The sequence below is a fragment of the Syngnathus acus genome, chromosome 14 (genome assembly GCF_901709675.1).
Source record: "Syngnathus acus chromosome 14, fSynAcu1.2, whole genome shotgun sequence".
NCBI classification, from domain to species: Eukaryota; Metazoa; Chordata; class Actinopteri; order Syngnathiformes; family Syngnathidae; genus Syngnathus; species Syngnathus acus.
In genome coordinates this window covers 5694859-5711850 of record NC_051099.1, presented here as the reverse complement: position 1 = coordinate 5711850, position 16992 = coordinate 5694859, and the positions used below count along the sequence as shown (strand labels likewise).

Sequence of the window (16992 nt, the reverse complement as noted above, 5' to 3'; positions counted from 1 at the left end):
TGTGTGTGTGTGTGCGTGTGGGGGGGCTCCACAGTAGGTGAAGCCGCTCGCTTCGTGCCACCATAACTGAAGCAGGTGTCCACCATGGCGCACGCAGGCTGCGGCTCTTTGGCGACTATTCTCTTTTTATTCATCTTTCAGGCGGCTGTTCTCCAAGGTAGGTTCCTTTCCTCCACCGGGCTGCCTTTTGTGGACTATATGCACTTTCCCTCCATCTCCATGCGTGTGGATTTTGAAGCATATTAAACAGCAGCTTTTTTTTTTTCCTTTTTGCGTGGCTTGTGATCAAGCTTGTGGATATATACCGCAACTGCCGGCTCTTCGTGAAGTTGGACTTATTGCTTAAATGGGGATTTTTTTCTTTGCCCGTTCGCATCACTTTGGACATTCGCTCGCCACACCACTGGGAACTCTGGTGTGTCGCATTCTGTCGTAGAAAAAAAAAATACTTAAATAAATACATACATATTATAAAGTGCACACGTATTGGGAGTTGCGGTCCACTTGACTCTGTTGTAAATCACGGCAATAAAACAAGCGGTGGTGCGTTAAAGCGCTTGCAATGCGGAGCGTCAATTGAAATGCGGCTCAAAGTTGCGTCCAACGTGATGCGTACTTCATCTATTTTGCTGTATTTTCCGTGTTTTACAACTCGTGCAACACCATTATAGAACAAGCTGTGTCCATCTCCCTGGTCCGCTGCAAACCGCGTTCTCAAAGTTAAAATTAGAAAAACAAGTGCCGTGCTTTGGTGTTTTGCGCATATGCCGAATTGGCAACGCTGTGTTGAAATACAGAATCGGCTCTTTAAGTGGAATGAAATGTGCTTGTGTACCCCACGGAGAAGGAGTTAATGCGGATGTGCGTGGATTGTTAACGGGGTTCAGGACGCTGATCTTCTCGGGGGGGGGGGGGGGGCATCAGCGTTCCCTTTTCATTGCCAGTTGGATTATGCACTGGGATGATGTGGGTGAACTTTGTCTACAGTATTTTGTTGGCAGAAGTGCGTGTGGCTGTTTTTTTTTTTTTCCCTTCAGCCTTGCACTGTTTGGTTTCAGGCTTTAACATCTTGCGCATTGCCATGGAGATGTGATGAAATAACAGCAGGCGACGCATCCTCTCACCCCACCACCACCCATCACGCCGCCGAAGCATTCACATCAGTTACACAATCATGATGCAAGTGGTAAACAGGCTATGTTGGGACTGTTCCCGCAAGGCAGTTTCATGGTTTAGGCCAAGGGTGGGCAACATGCGGCACATGGGCCGGTGTAAGTGCTCCATAAAAAAAAAAAAAAAGGTTTCTAGAAACTTGACGGCGATCTTTATATCAAAAATTTTTTTTCTGCTGAGTCGGAGGATGGCAGACATTTGTTGTGGATTATACGGAGGGGCTTAATCCGGGATGCCGCTTTCACCCATGAACGCGCTACGGCCCGGCCACGGCTGTTTACTCCGAGTGATCACAAAAGCAAACAAGTCCGTGTTGTTTTTGGACGGCAGCTGCAACTTCTGACTCTGGCTTCATTGCAATGGCGGAGACAAAGCACGGGCGGCATTTGCACAAAGCATATTAATTATTTACCCCGGCCAGTTCTGACTTGCTTTGTGTTAAGCATTGCAGGATGGTTTTGTTTCTTTTTTTTTTTTTTTTCCACTGCAATTACACATCGAAGAGTCGTTAGTTAAGCACGGCCCCCCCGAGGCAATATAAACTCAGTTCAAAGATAACATTGGTCGGATGTGATTTCCATCACCATCTTTTCTTCGCTCGGCCAAGGAGGCGAACCCTCGTGTAAGGGTGGGGCATCAAGTGCCAAGAAAGAACCCATTAAAATTTGGTGCAGATCCAGAATTTTCATCCTTCTGGCTTGTGCTAACATTGTAGGAGAGAAGGCCACGCTGGACTGAATACTTTGGTGAATAATACATGTATTTCCAGAGAATTTGGTCCTCATCCAATTTTTTTTCAAACTCTACGGCCATGAAATTTACATTTTTATTGAGCTTGTGTGTTTTTGCAAAACTGGTATTTTAAACATGACATCTCAGTGTTCTTATAGGATGATGTCATCACTTCTCTCTTTACTGAATACTATATTTGATGCTTGTCATGGATGATAGCTGTTGTTAGCTCGGGATAGCTAGATTGTTCTGTATTAAATGAGCTAATATTGATACCTTGTTACTTCTGCCATCATTTTGGCATTTCAGTTGCATCGTGCTGTTAACGTGCTCCCACAAAATTAATTAATCTAGTCAAAGTATGATCTTTGTTTGGGATGCCGAATGGGGTCATTTCAGGGTGAAAATAAAAAAAAATAAATATATTAAAAAAAACGTCAACCCTCAACTCAAGATGAAAGGACTGATTAATTAAATAGTTGGCTGTTTAAAATTTAAAGAGCTGTGCAAAATGCCCAGTGGGAGTAATATCTGATGTAGTTATATGGATGACTGAGTCTTGAGTTGAAGGGATGACTTCAGCGTCTAAAAACACTCCTTGGATAAATCTTGGGGGATTTGTTTTCATTTTGGAGTCTTGTTGGAAGTGACAAGTGGAAGTTCAAAGTTTTCGTGTTGAAGTGATTCCTTGATTCAAACGAAATGAGAGTCGGAAAATGATGCTGCAGCTGGCAGAGCTGCTGTTGAGTCAGTTTCAATTGGTTTGTTGTATAAAGTGGAACATCATGTGTGACTTTGAGAGTAAAATGTTTTGAAAGGTGGAGCCTCGACTGGTGAGTGCCGTGGGTGCCGGCGAATGAGCGTAGGTTCTCGTCAACAATGGTTGTCTTTGGTATACAGTAATCCCTCGTTTATCGCGGATAATTGGTTCCAAAACCCACCCGCGATAAGTGAAATCCGCGAAGTACGGTCACGAATAAGAAGTACTGGGCAGGCTAACGAGTTCGTGGAAAGATGCTAATTCGCGATCGTGCTAACATGCGAAAACGGACTTCTAAAGGAATGTTAACAAATATTTGGAGCAATACTACATTGTCCTAAAGGTTAGACACACGTTTTCTCAATTTCGAAGTTTTATTTTGACTTATAAATGTTTTTTTAATTTCGAAAAAAAATCCGCGATGTAGCCACGATAAACGAAACGTGAAGTAGCGAGGGATCACTGTATTCCATTTTGTTGGAGCTAGTAGACGTGATGTTTTTGTACCCTTTGCACTCTCTTCCTTGTCAAGTGTGAAATGATCCCAAATTTTGTACGTGATCTGATTTTATAGATCCTTTCCTCCTCGCTCGCTGCTGTTGCACCAACTCACCGGCGGTAACGAACAAAAGCGTGATTGCAAAGTGGCTTCCAGGCATATATTCTGACTCAACCTTTCCATGCAATCTACAGTAATTGAGTTATTGGATTAATTATTACAGCCCTAGTTGAGTCCTATGTAAAGACAATTACCGTAATTTTCGGACTATAAGTCGCGTTTTTTTTTTCATAGTTTGGGTGGGGGGGCGACTTATACTCAGGAGCGACTTATATACATATATATGGGTTTTTTTCACTTTTTTGGGCATTTTATGGCTGGTGCGACTTATACTCCGGTGCGACTTATAGTCTGAAAATTACGGTATTCATTGGAAGAATAATAACAGCGATTCCAGGAGGTCTGTGATATAAGTAATAGGAGTCGGTGAAAAAAATCAATATAATTGATTGCTGATGAATCCTCTCTGGAAGCAAATTGACTTGTCGTAGAATACCTAGAAAAAACGAGGACATATTTGGCATATAAATGTTGACATGTAAATTGTCTTTTGTGGCGGTCACCAAGTAGCATTTAGCTTTCAGCTCAAGTCCAGTTAATGGAAACAGGTGCGGGGATGGACTTGTTCGCTGTCTGAAGCCTCTTCAAGTGTAATGAAGAACAATGCTTTCATTCCTCAGGGGACATGAAACCCCAAGTGTACCCGAGTCAGCCCCGCCCCGCCCCTCCCTGCCCGGCAGCACCTCCCTCCTTCATCCCCGTCGACGGCGAGCGTTGTTGGCAAGCCAACAGATGACTGGCTCGGGTCGCATCTGGCCTCTGTGCACTTAGTGTAATCAAAGCGAGAAAAAAGCCTTTACGGCCTACTTGTCAGTGAGCCGTCTGCTGATGGGATGTCAAGTACGTACCTTCCGCTTCCGAATCTCTAGAGGGGGCCCGTTGCGGGGCTGGGGGTTGGGGAAAGGACGCGAATGCCAATCTGTCGTTCGGAAAACGGCCTACTTGCCGTGGGCGTTTAATTACAGTGAACAATTTGACGTTGTAGGCATTGGAGACCGTAGGAAAGGAATCAAAACTAATTGGGAGAGGCTTGTGACATGAATACATAAATTCAGTTAAAATTGCTCTGACAACCCTAAATCAGGAAATGCAACACATAGAACTTAAACTGGATTCTTAAAAGAAAAAAAACTCAAGCTCGTCAGTACGGCACTAATACCCAGCGTCCACCACGTAAACAAAGCAGGCAGCATTTTGGCCGCAGTTATCGGGGAGCAAACGAATGTCTGTAACGTCCGCTATTGTCGGCATGGTAGGCTGGAGTGATCTTACTTCTTCCCAGTTTCATTTGAAACTACACTCCAGCTTGTAATACGTTGCAGGAAATTTACTGCTGATGAGACCCTTCAGGCTCTCGACTGTCTTCAATATAAATGGAGTCGACTATGCTCACTTTTTTTTTTTCTTCACAGCTATTGTGACTCTGTTCTTGAGGGTCTTTGCCATTTTCCACTTGGTTGTTACCGACGCCAAGTGGAACAGAAATGGTCGATTGTAAGACTGTGTCGGAATGACACGTTTAGTATTGAGAGTAATAGTCACTTATGGAATTCAATGCTGCAAAGTCAACACGGAGGCAGCCTGAAATCTGCTCGACATCTAAATAATAATAAAAAAAATTCAAATTTTCATTGAGGAAGTTCAATCGGTTAGAAATGGCACAATTGTAGCAGTAGATCTAAATAGGACCCCCCTTTTTTGTAGAGCGTTACCGCCTGGCTGTAGTCTGTCACTGGTGGAATGTTCACATCCATAGAAGAGTCAGCTCCGGGTTGAAAAAGTAGTCTCCATTCTTTGCCAGTTCTGGCAAACAAAGTGCACGGATCCAACGCAGTTCACAAGGAGCGCCCGAGGTGTGGGCATCCAGCCTCTGGAGGGGGCTTGTAGTCATCCGCTGCCCTCAAGCGCCCTGCGCTGGATTCTGAAAAGAGAATCTTTTTTCTTTTAGAGCCTCTCCTTTCTTTACTTTGTCGACAAAATTGGGCCTGAGCAGCTCCCGTCTTTATTGCACAACATTGTTGGGTTTTCCTGCCTTGTTTATACGGCACGAGTCTTTTGTAGACATTGGGCACTCGCCATTCAATAAGCGTCCCGGGAAATGCAATCCCGCGGGAGGTAAAGATAAAGTAAGCACTTTCCCCCGGCAAAGCTAGCAAAAAAAAAAAAAAGACAGGAAAGTGGCTACACTCCACGCCACTGCAAAAACTTTAATGGACAAACAACCGAGGGGCCTTTTTGGCGGGTCAGGGACCTTTTTTTTTTTTTTTTTCTTTCTCATATTGATTCTGGTTCAAGCAGCCATCAGGAGCGAGGTGTGTGGGCACAGCTTGTGCTGTCAGTTTTTCCCGCGTCGTGCCTTTCTTCTAATTATCGACTAATAGTAGCCTTTACGGTGATCACCGCGCACTGCGTGGGAGGTAAAAGACTGCAGAACAAAACTTTCGCAATCAACTTTAATTATCTTCAGTTTCAATGACAAGAATGAAGACAGGTGAACCTGCCACCCTCGCCCCCTCCCAAATCGGACTTCAGCAGCGTGCCAAAGTGTAAATATTTTGCTAGCAGCAACAGCAAATTGTTGGGGCTTATGAGAAATGCCAGCAACATCTATCCTGGACTGGAAATTCAAATTAAGAAGAAATGTTTGAACTTTTCCAGAAAGTACTACGCCGTTTGTTGGGCTTCGCTTGGCTGTCAGATTAATACCTTCTTTTCTGAAAATGAAAAATGGTTGAAAGAGCAGTTAATCCGCGTAGAAGATATATTTTTTTTTTCCTCGAATAAGAAGCTGCAAATCTGCCGCTGTATTGATTTGACCTCGCGTGACAAGGTCTTTCTAATTTCCGCTCCGACGCTAATGGCGGAACAAAATCTCATCTCGTTCGTTTGCGTTATGCATTGTTCCGGTTATGAAAATCGAATAACTGAGTCTTTTTTTTTTTTTTTTGATTGAATTTTATTTTTAAGTCTAGTTTGAAACATGTGACCGTGCGTTCCCCCTTTAGCGCCACCTACGCGTTGGCCTCTCTCGTCCCGGTCGCCTCACAGCCTCCATTTCATCTCTGACCTGTGGGAACAAAGCTCGCGTGGGATGGCTGCTTGACGCCACACTTTTATTACCTCCCACACCCGAATGCTTTGCCAATAATTGCAGCTTAGGATGCTCGCATTGTGCCGCTCAAAAGCATCATAACACCATCCTACTCGACATGCTAGTTTTTTTTTCTCACACATGCGCAATACTTTGTCTATCCAGTTTTTATTGTTGACACTATTTTTATTATTAGATTATTCAACATCGGCAGAGTTGAGTTGTTTGGACTGAGCAACAGTGCCTCTGCTGGTAGAAGCTAAGTACTGCATTCTATTTAGTCTATAACGTCACAATGAACATTTCTTGACAATTAATACGGTAAAATTGATCAGGGGATATTTTTTTTTTCAATACCTTTCGGGCATGGATGTTGTGCGGCACTATATCACAAAAGTTGGACAACAGCAAAAGTGTGCACTCAACAGTAAGGCGAAACAAAGAAATAAATAAAAAAATCCATTCATTGTCATTCCCTGTCTGGCCCAGATGCTGCCACTTCAATCTGCTCTCTATTTTGTCACACTAATGCGCCGAAAGATGACAAGGGTGGGTCATCTCGGAGCCGAACAAAAAAATCAAATAAAAAATAGCACGGACTGAGCGTGACAGCCGGTGTCAGCCTGCCTTCTATTCCGTCGTACACACTGTGTGCTGGGGAAGAATAGAAAAATGGAAAAGACTATGGGTCATCGCTGAGGGAAAAAAAATGGCAAAGTTATAGTTTGATTGCAAGCTTCGGTACGGCTACGTTTGAAAGATTTATCTTGGAAGGCTGGCTAGTGGATGTCATGTAATGCTGCGCCATATTGCGTATGCTTCACGGGGGGGACGTGTAGCATTTATTATTTAAAAGACTATAAACCATCTGGCCTTTCATGTCCAAGTATATAGAACAGTACATGCTTTTGTTCCTCTTGACTATTAAAACAATTCAGTCAAATCAATGAATACCCTTTGAGCCATAAAACATTATTTTATATGGTTTAACATGATATGGAGAAATAATAGCTAAAGAATACTTTTGTTCTTCCATAGGCAGAGTGAAACTTGGGTATGTTGTACACGTCAGCTCTTCTGTCCTCGTCGATTTTTATTCCAGAAAATGACAGACCCTTGGTAAATCATTCATACCCCCCCCCACACAAGCCTGCACAATGCTCTGAAGTTTTAGGTTATTAAAGTTCCGGCGCGTATGCCAGGACTATCCAGGAATCTATCCGAATCGCAGGGGACTACGCCGCAGCCGGGCTGCTGTTTGAGAAAAATTTGTCAAATCTCCGTCGAGAGAAAATCCTTGGTCATTTGTCGTACTTGAAGGGGCGTGTCTCTTAGTTGTTTTTTGCCACCTGCTTTCATTTCAACTCTCGAGCATAAGCACGGTATCTTCAAATTTTGACGGTTGGACAAATCCCACTCCGCTATGAAAAAAACAAAAGATTTTTTTGAAGCTTCCTTCGAGTCAGAGCGGCTGGTTTCTTCTCCTTACTCTTCAAGTGGATGACCAGACATCTACATTTTAGGATACGGGTGCTTACCTGGCGGCAATAACCTTTTCAGTATTCATAGCTGTATTAAGCGGCTTGTACAGTTTGCTATGCAAAAAGTATGTCATGCTTGAGGCAAAAGTGCAGACTTTAGATTGCCGAAAATGTCAATAGTTGGGCAGGCTTTTCCCGCAGCCGCTCAAAAAACCATCACAGCTAAATGTGCCGAGTCTTCAAATGCCGAATGTTCATTTTGATGGCTTATGCTCATGTTTATACCTCGATTTATGGACTAGAAGTGTTTGTTTTTTTGTTTTGTTTTTCGTACAGCAAAAAGACGATTGCTTGCTCAGCAAATCGTCAAACCGTAAGGTTGAATTAAAGTACGTTTTGACCTACAAATGATCGCAAAAAAAGCCGACCCTTTTCTGCCAGCCTCCCGAATAAAATGCCGAACCTCGTGCTTTCTTGGCCGCACTCAGTCTTCATCAAATACGAATCATTGGCAGCTCCGTTCACACTACGGTAAAACATAGCCTACTCGAGCGCTGGTGCGTAGCTAATTTCAGCCCTACTCTCAAATCGAATGGAGTGCAATGTTATCCGTGCAGCAATTATCATGAATACTGGCTGTCTTAGGAAATGTGATTTATGGTTATTGGAAGGCCCGTCCACTCTGTGATCCTCTAAGTTCCTTAGACTGTGAGTTTAGGTGATTTGTGTTCATGGTTGACCACTTGATTACTGAAAACTACTTTCACTAAGGAAGAGCAGAAATATTTTCATCACTACACACAAGCATTTTCAACAACAACAAAATCCTGAGGAGAATTATCGAGCGGACGATCCAATTAACCTCCTCGATATCTGATCTTCCGGAGGCTAGGGTTGATACCTAGCATGAATCATACCGCCGGGGTACAGCGACTCCGACGGGCCCAGCAACACTCCATTTCAAGAGATTAGACGCTGGCCGGCCAGAGTAACCAAATCGATACTTCCTCTTAAGGAAAGGATTGACCACGCATTGATCCACACCGAGGGATTCACCTGACCACTAAAAATAGTTGGATTGTCACGACTAAAACCCCACCTCAGTGCACAATTCTTCTGGCATCAATCAAAGCCTTCTGGTAAGATTTTAATGGCGGTGATCTCGGATGACGTACGAGACACCCGCCACTGGTTTCATTGATTTCGTTTGATTGGGAACTGAGAATCTCCCGGTTACTACCGTGACTCATCGCCACATGGGAGAAACAAAAATCCTAATTGGGTCGACATGTACTGCAAATCCATTCTAAGATTCTGGCATCTGGAGATAGGTAGGCGGCGCGAGAAGTTTTTCAACAGTCAAAAGTGTGTAGGAAGTGCTAGAACACACTTCAGTCTCCAAGGAAGCACAAAAAGTAAGATAAACATTGTCCAAGAGATGGTGGGGCTCTCGTTTGTTAGACAAACACAACGCCGACTGTTTTTTACCGTCTGCCGGCAAACTCTTCGAGAGAAGGTGAAAGTTGGTCTTGAGCGGAGAATTAAAACTCTGGGGGAAACCTCCCAATTACTTTAAAAAAATCAAATAAACAACAACCGATATACTCATAAAAGATACATTCCAGGAGAAATACCTGAGAGTCAAATGTCAACATTTTTAGAACTCATCCCCTACATTCGATGTAAACACCTCAGAGGGGAAAAAAAGTCCAAAGCTTTGTTATATATGTATGTACGTTATAGTTGTGGCTGTCATAGTTAATCAGCTCTGAGGTTGAGCTCCATTTAATTGCTAGTGGTTCGCTCTTGTTATCGTCCATAGGAAGCAAGAATGAAAATGGCCATCAAACAAATTAAGCTCCCGGTGTGTGGAAATGGAGCCTGTAGGGTAGCTTGCCCCGGTAATTAGCCTCGCTAGTGACAACCGCCGGCTTGTTACAAAACAAACGCAAAGACTGGACGCCGACGATATGGATTAGTTTGTTTTGTACTTATTCTCCGTGCAGCTCACGTTATTAACAGCCAGACCTCGACAAACAAGTAGCGATTTTTTTTTTTCGTGCGTTGGGCTTCGGCCTTTTTAGTAGAGCCGTGAATCTGTTGAGAGACTGCGTCAATTTGGGGGAAATGCTACAGTAGGAAGGAAGCTCATCACGTAGCGACATTTCTTCGATGACATGCGTATTAAATCCATTTCCACTGTGGGATTTACAAGCTTTTTTGTTTTTGAGCCCAACAGCAACGACTTCAACCTGCGCCTATTGCCGAGCGTGAAATCGGCATGTAATCCCGCATTGTAAAAAACAAAACAACAAAAAAATCTTTTCTCGCTATGTAATGCATTTAAATCGGCGATATCTGCAGGCACTGCAGGTCTGTTCCGGGAACGTCGGTCTGTTGTTGTTGTGACTTTATTTTCGATTCATCTGGCATGCTGAATCTACATCACCTTTTGTTTCCCCTCCTCTCTTAATCCGTCTTCCAGCAGAGGAAACAAAACGTCAAATCTAAACACAAACCTCAAACTCTCATTAACTAATCAAACTCTGGACGAGATGTAATTAATTCTTTGGAATCTGTCAATTAATTAGCATAATGAGAAGTACCGTAATTGTGACTTCTGCTACTAAAACCCGAATTGTAATTAGAGATTTAGTCTGCATTACGGCAGAAAAAGCTGTTTTTGACGTTAGTTCAGAACAACCACTGTTGTGGGATAGGAGGGAAAAAATATGGCAGAGCACTAGGCTATCAGGATAAAAGCCTTTCCGCCCTCATTTTCCTTTTCCTCCAGCCTGAAGCGAAGTGCCGGTTGGACTGATCTTCTAATCTGTAAAGAACCAAGACCCGACGTCCACGGGGCGCCGCTTTCTTAAGTCTTCCAAGGGACCTTGTCTTTTCCGTCCTTTGCCTAATTCTTCCACATTTGCAAGAAAATCCACAACTTTGACAGAAAGACGAGGGCTCGCATTATAGCGGCGCTATTAGCCTTCCGCGGCGTGCTCGGCAGGGGAGGATTGAAGGGGGGGTGAACAAAACGCAAAAACAAGGCAGGGCAAAGCGTGAAATAAGGGAGGAAATGTCACCGGGGGTCGCGGGAGGACGCCGATCGATGGTGGCTAATCACCCACTTTACTTTGCTACTGTATATAGGCGTTGGAGCCCTTTTGCTTGTTTTGCGAGATAAAAGTGCAGCGAGTCTCGGGAGAGTCGAGACGGGCTTCTGCCCGCTGGGCTTATGTCGAAACCAATCTTGCTTGGTCATGGTGAGTGTACTACCGCTTTACTGTATTAAAAAGCAGCTATTTGTGTTATCTGTTTTTGAAAAAACACTATCACCAATCAATTCCACCACGTTTAATCTTTTGAACCAATTGATTAATAACGCCACTTGATGTCATCACGGACCCACAAAAATGTGAACTTACGATTATTCTCATTCTTCCAACTTGTGTCACCATCATCTTAACCATAGTCAATTTGCATTCTAAAAGCGCAGAAATAATTTTGTCGACTGGACGGGACTGGAGTTTTTGCGTCTTGGATTGTATTGGTTTTCGAATTTTGGGTCAATTTGCTTGAATGCAAATATATTGACGACACACTGAGACAACAGCTGTTTTGGTTTCACAATCAAGCTTTGCACAAAACGCTCTTGTTTTCATCCCGTCACAGTCGTAATGTTGGCCTCTCATTCGCCGGCGGAATATTCATGAAATGGACATGGCGGCCTATTGAAAGAAAGCTGCGGTGACAGTCGCTAAAGGCTCTCCGGAATGCGCGGCGGGGCTTTTGATGGCACGTTAAGCGAGTGCTGAAAACAGCTGTGCTTACGTAACGCTTCCTCTGCATTTAACTTGCTCGCAGGCAGCAAAGCGCCCGAATGCCATATTTCATCTTCTGCAGGCAGTGGGCCCAAATGTGTCTATTAAAATGGACGGTAATATCGCCTCTAATATTTTTGTGGCTTGGTTTAAGGCTGTTGTGTAATGATTGGAATACATACTCGAGGATGGGAAGGCAATCCACGATATTTTCTATTTGGGAACCTTTGAGCTTCTAACTCCTGCTTCATTCTTCTGCCTCTAGGCCATTTTTTGACAAATGACCTCTGAGGCTCTCTAAAACTGCACCATCTCTCGGGCTCAACCAATCGGCGTGAGCGTCTTGATCAGGGACGGTTGTAAAAATTGATCAGTCGATTGATTGTTTGTATCGATTGGTATATAGTCAGTGGCGTCTTAAAGTGATGGCGGCCAAACGGAAGTGCTGTTGATTCAAGCTGCGCTTTGCTGGCCAAGGGAGAAATTGGCGCCGTTCCTGTTCTGCTTTTTATTAATGAGTCTCAAAGCCGTGTTGTGCTTTTTATTCTGGCTAAAGAAGAAGCTACAAGTACGTCGTCACTTAGCTTGAGTCTCAAGGTGGCATTGTATAATAGTTAAAAGTTGAAAAATATATTTCTTTTTAGAGAAGGAGAAAGTTAGTTGAAAAAAGTAGGTAGGGTCCCAATGGATTCATGGCCAGCTGTCATTATTCTGCCAGCTATAAAAATTAGTTGAACTGAATTTTTTGTGAATGCATGCGAGTGGGTGTTTTGTGTGGGTCTTGGGTATGTTTTTTTTTTCTTTCAAATCTCCGGCGATGGAGATTGAAAACTTTGTATTTCACCGATTTGTTATGTGAGTGCAATGAATAGACTTGTCCTGGCCTTGTTCTGGCGCCGCCGCTGAAAAGCTCAGGGCCAAGAAGCAACTTCTCCAAATGGCCTTGCTTGTTTAAAGAAGCGCAATTGTGCGCCGCCGTGTTGCACGCACCTTGACCGGGAGCCCGTCACCATCCGCAGGAGAGCGAACGGAGTGCATTCAACAACGACTGTAAGCAAGGACAGAAAATGTCGCGCAGGTTAAAGTGGAAAACCCACCTGGCCATCTCCAGACAAATTGTTGCCGGTTGCTCTCGGCAACGCAGTGACATCATTGTAACTGTCCTTGTCTCCAATGCAAAGAGTATTATTCTGCTTTTGGTGCCAGATAGGCGAGGGAATGTAATTAGTTTCCAGGAGTAATGAATTACAAAGGTAGCATCCATTTTGAAAAATAACATAGTTACAATGCACAAACGGTGAAAAAGATTTCAAACTCGGCAGTGCAAAAACTGGCTGAGATGCTTGAAAATTCATTGCAAAGGAAGAAATGTTGAATGCCAGACTGAAAACAGCGAAATTCAAATGAATCTATAAATGTAGTCATTCAAAACGGAGTATACAGAAAAAGATAATGATACTCCCATTGATTAAAATCAAAATGGCGCCAGTTGCAGCGCTAGCTAGCGGCAACAAACCCGCGACACTGCAATTGGACTATTTGCTTTTTTTTTTTTTTTTTTTTTTGTCTGTTAATTAGACGAGAATGAATTTACACTCTTAACTGTGATGCTGAAAGTTATATCAAAACAAACTTCCAACGTTGATGTTTATCGCAATTTCAACTAACCAAGTAACAAATGGGTGAAAACAAGAGTCACCGCAACGCAGAAACAAAACAAAGAAAGCAAAACAAGGCAGCGGAAGAATCATGAGAGAAACGTGACCATGACTGAACTGACGAGAGCTACTTTAAAGCGAATAAAGCAATCGGCAAAACAGCACGGTGACTGTCGGGGTCGTTATTAAAGCGGAGCGCAGCAGCATGCGCCGGGATTAATGTCTTTGATGGCAGCTTCCAAAACAAGAACAGATTAATTTGTCCACTCGTATTCTTACGCAACACATTCCGCGCAAGTGGAATGAGGCTAGGGGGCAAGAAAAAGCCCCCCCTTTGGCACGCAAACACATTTAACCTCTTGGCCTGTGTTTAACATTATTACAGAAAAGCGCTTAGAATCATTGTGAAATATCTCTAAAGATATCAGGAAAAAAAATCTTGTTCTTTTGTATTTGTAAGTGAAGTTGAAAAGTAATATTTATTGATTTGCTTGAGAGGCCATCCCAGGCGAGCTACGCCCAAAAAAGGCATCCTTAACGATAGATATAGAAATAATTGGCAGGAAGAATCTTTCTCTGAATGATCCGAACTCCCAAAAATGTCACGTCTCAAGAATTCTCGTAAAATCTTCGTCGGAGATAATTTGCGTCTGTGTCATTCACGTTTTGGTTTTATCCTTTCCACCACGCTTCTCAAGCATAAATGTCACGTTTGGCTCTCATTTGCTCCATGAACGCACACTAATGTCTAACGACGCTTCTCTAATTATGCTTTATTGTTTCTAAACGACGCTCTCAAGACACAGGCAAAAAAAAACAACAACAAACAAATACAATCTTCTCCTTACCAGTGGTAGCCTACCACCGGGCCATAAAAATACCAATTACAAACAATTTACTTCTCTTTGCACCAACGAGGGTGATTCATGACACACTTTGCCACACATTACATAATCACGTTCTAATTGTGTTTATGAGCACGCTCAACCTTTGTCAAGATCTTACAGATTTTGGGAAAAGAAATGAAAATGGCCAGCTATGCTGCATAGTTTAGTTTCAATAACTGTCTTACATACTAAGAGAAAAGTCATACGAGTTAAGGAACAAACTTTTCACTTTGGGCTTCCGGAGTCCAATTCCCTCGAATCAAGAATTCGGCTTCTCATGACCAAACTCTTCACTTTGGGCTTCCCGAGTCCAATTCCCTCGAATCAAGATTTGCGGCCTCTCGTGACCTGGATGACCGCAAATCTACACAGACGGAAAGAACAAAAAACACATATTTTTAACAATCACACGGTACTTTAGCAACTATGCTATTAGGCTAGGAGTGCCAGTCTGTTGCACGGTGGTAAATCTTGTCAGATTATTTCATAACATACTCCTTTTCGAGCATTCTTTATTTATTTATTTATTTATTTTATCAGTTTGTTGGTTTATTGTTTGTTTGTTTGTTGTACGGACTTATATATGGCACTTTAAAGTGTTATTTGTTTTGTTTTTTTATCTCTTTTTTGTTTTGGATGTGTTCGAAATAAAGATATCAATAACATGACTTTCTTTCAAAAATCACAATAGTAAAATGCGTTTATCTTCATTATTAATGTGATTTTTTTGATCAATGGTAGAGAAAATCTATATTAATGCTAAAAAAAATTAAAATTATTTCCAAAATAGAAAAGATACATTGAAGTATATCCGCAATTCTCTTGTGACCCTTTCAAGAAGCTGCAAATCCAAAATAAGCAGAGTCAGCCAGGCTGTTCTGCCACAAAGACGATGCTTAGTGGAGAGCCCAAAGCCTGCACATTGTTTTATCATTGACTCAAGTGAGCAGTCATCGATATCGCTCTCCTTCAAAAGTTAGCAGCTGGAGCAGCTATCCTCATGTGACACACACAAACACACACATACACACACATACACACAAATGGGTGTGCGTAGACATAAAGGGTCTATCAACCAGACAGGTGCAAAGTGTTCTTTTTCCTGTAAAAGCTTCACCTCATTTCGCATGTTTTAAAAACTGGTATCGTGCCTACCTGTGATGCCCAAAGGTGGCTAAAATCCATTAGCAGGTTAACAGTAGCGCATAGTTGTACTTTTACAATTTCTGTATTTATTCATGTTCGGTTAGAGCCTGATGGATTCTTTTCATTCAAATATGAAAAGATCTTTTCCACAAATGAACTTCTAACCTAAATCTTATCATGGCAGATCATTGTTCGTTTGCACTCAAGTCGTACAATTCGGAATACTGGAGTAGCTTGATTTAGGAGTGCCGCTAACCTGTTGTGAATCAAAATGACATTTACAAATGAGTTTCAGATATATCGTGCAAGTGAAGCGAAACAAAAGGAATGTAAAGATGGCGCATTAATGAACATGACCCTCAAAGTTAGCTAGCTACTCAACAGCTAGCTGGCTCGCAAGTGAGCTATATTGTCCTAACAGTTTGTGTTACAACGGAATCAAAGCCATACTCTGTTGTAAGAATGTCAAGAGGTAGATACTCTGGAAGTGTATTTAATGTCAGTCAAATTGGATACATTTCCTCAGCACTTTAGATCATTTTTCCCAACAGACTAGCGGTAAGGACATATTCGCACGACTTCATTTGACCTTTCCGAGACTTGACATAAATCACGAGGTTCCAAGTCAGAATGCATAGATTGGATCTAAAGGCCGGGATTACATGACCTTCACACCTTTGGTCTTTTAAAGCAATTAAAAGTAAATCAGCATCTAATGGGAATCATAACGTTTGTTTTTACCATGAGTACTTAGCTAATCTTGTGCTTCATTTTAAAAAAACATTGTTTGGGTGCTTTAAGATTGAGGACAAAGTGTACTTGTTGCCATTCATGTTGATATGAACACAAACAATTAAGTGAAACATACTGCAGCATGTTGATAATAGAGTCCCCCCCCCCTCCTCCAGCCCCCCTAAAACGCAGAATAATGCAGGTCATTCATGCTAGCGGTGTAGTCACGACATAAGGGAGGGTGGCTTGCATGGCGGGAAAGGACACTTGGGGAAGGGGGGGTGAAAGGAATGAGCAGGTCAAAGTGGAGGGAGAGTAGAGTTTGTGCATTGTTTCCCCCCCAGCATGCCCCAGTTCTAGCCTTCATCCCGGCTCTTTGTTACAGCCTTGAGCACATGGGGACGTGGGGGTGAGGTGGAAGGGGTTAAAGGCCTTGGGCCGCGGGACCCGCCGCTTTTGGCTGGGAACTGTGTGCTCGGCGCTTTTTCCGGAGCGCTGCCTTTACAGTGGAAAAATTGCTCGACTGTACTTGTGCAACAGGCGTCAAGCCCAGTTTGAGTCATCGCTCTCCAGGGAGCCAGTGCACACATTCCCAAGACCTCGTGAGACGTTGCCTCCATTAGTGGGCAGGTAGTCGACAACTCTAACAAAGCTGAAGCAAAATCATCACAATATTCTATTCTATTCCCATCCATCCATCCATCCATCCATCCATCCATCCATCCATCCATCCATCCATCCATCCATCCATCCATCCATCCATCCATCCATCCATCCGTTATGTTATGTTATGTTATGTTATGTTATGTTATGTTATGTTATGTTATGTTATGTTATGTTATGTTATGTTATGTTATGTTATGTTATGTTATGTTATGTTATGTTATGT

The 16992-nt window shown here is 42.8% G+C and overlaps 1 protein-coding gene across 4 annotated transcripts in view; it reads left to right on the top strand.

The window, feature by feature from the left end:
* Nucleotides 1-16992, top strand: part of cadm1a (cell adhesion molecule 1a) — a 146912-nt gene continuing 129920 nt past the window's right edge. For 2 of the 4 annotated variants that reach the window (XM_037270069.1, XM_037270068.1), the window contains exon 1: nucleotides 1-157. In XM_037270069.1, coding sequence (XP_037125964.1) covers nucleotides 85-157 — 73 coding nt within the window. In that variant the 5' untranslated portion in view covers nucleotides 1-84. The remainder of the gene's footprint in view (nucleotides 158-16992) is intronic. The other 2 variants (XM_037270070.1, XM_037270071.1) reach the window with 2 other exon arrangements.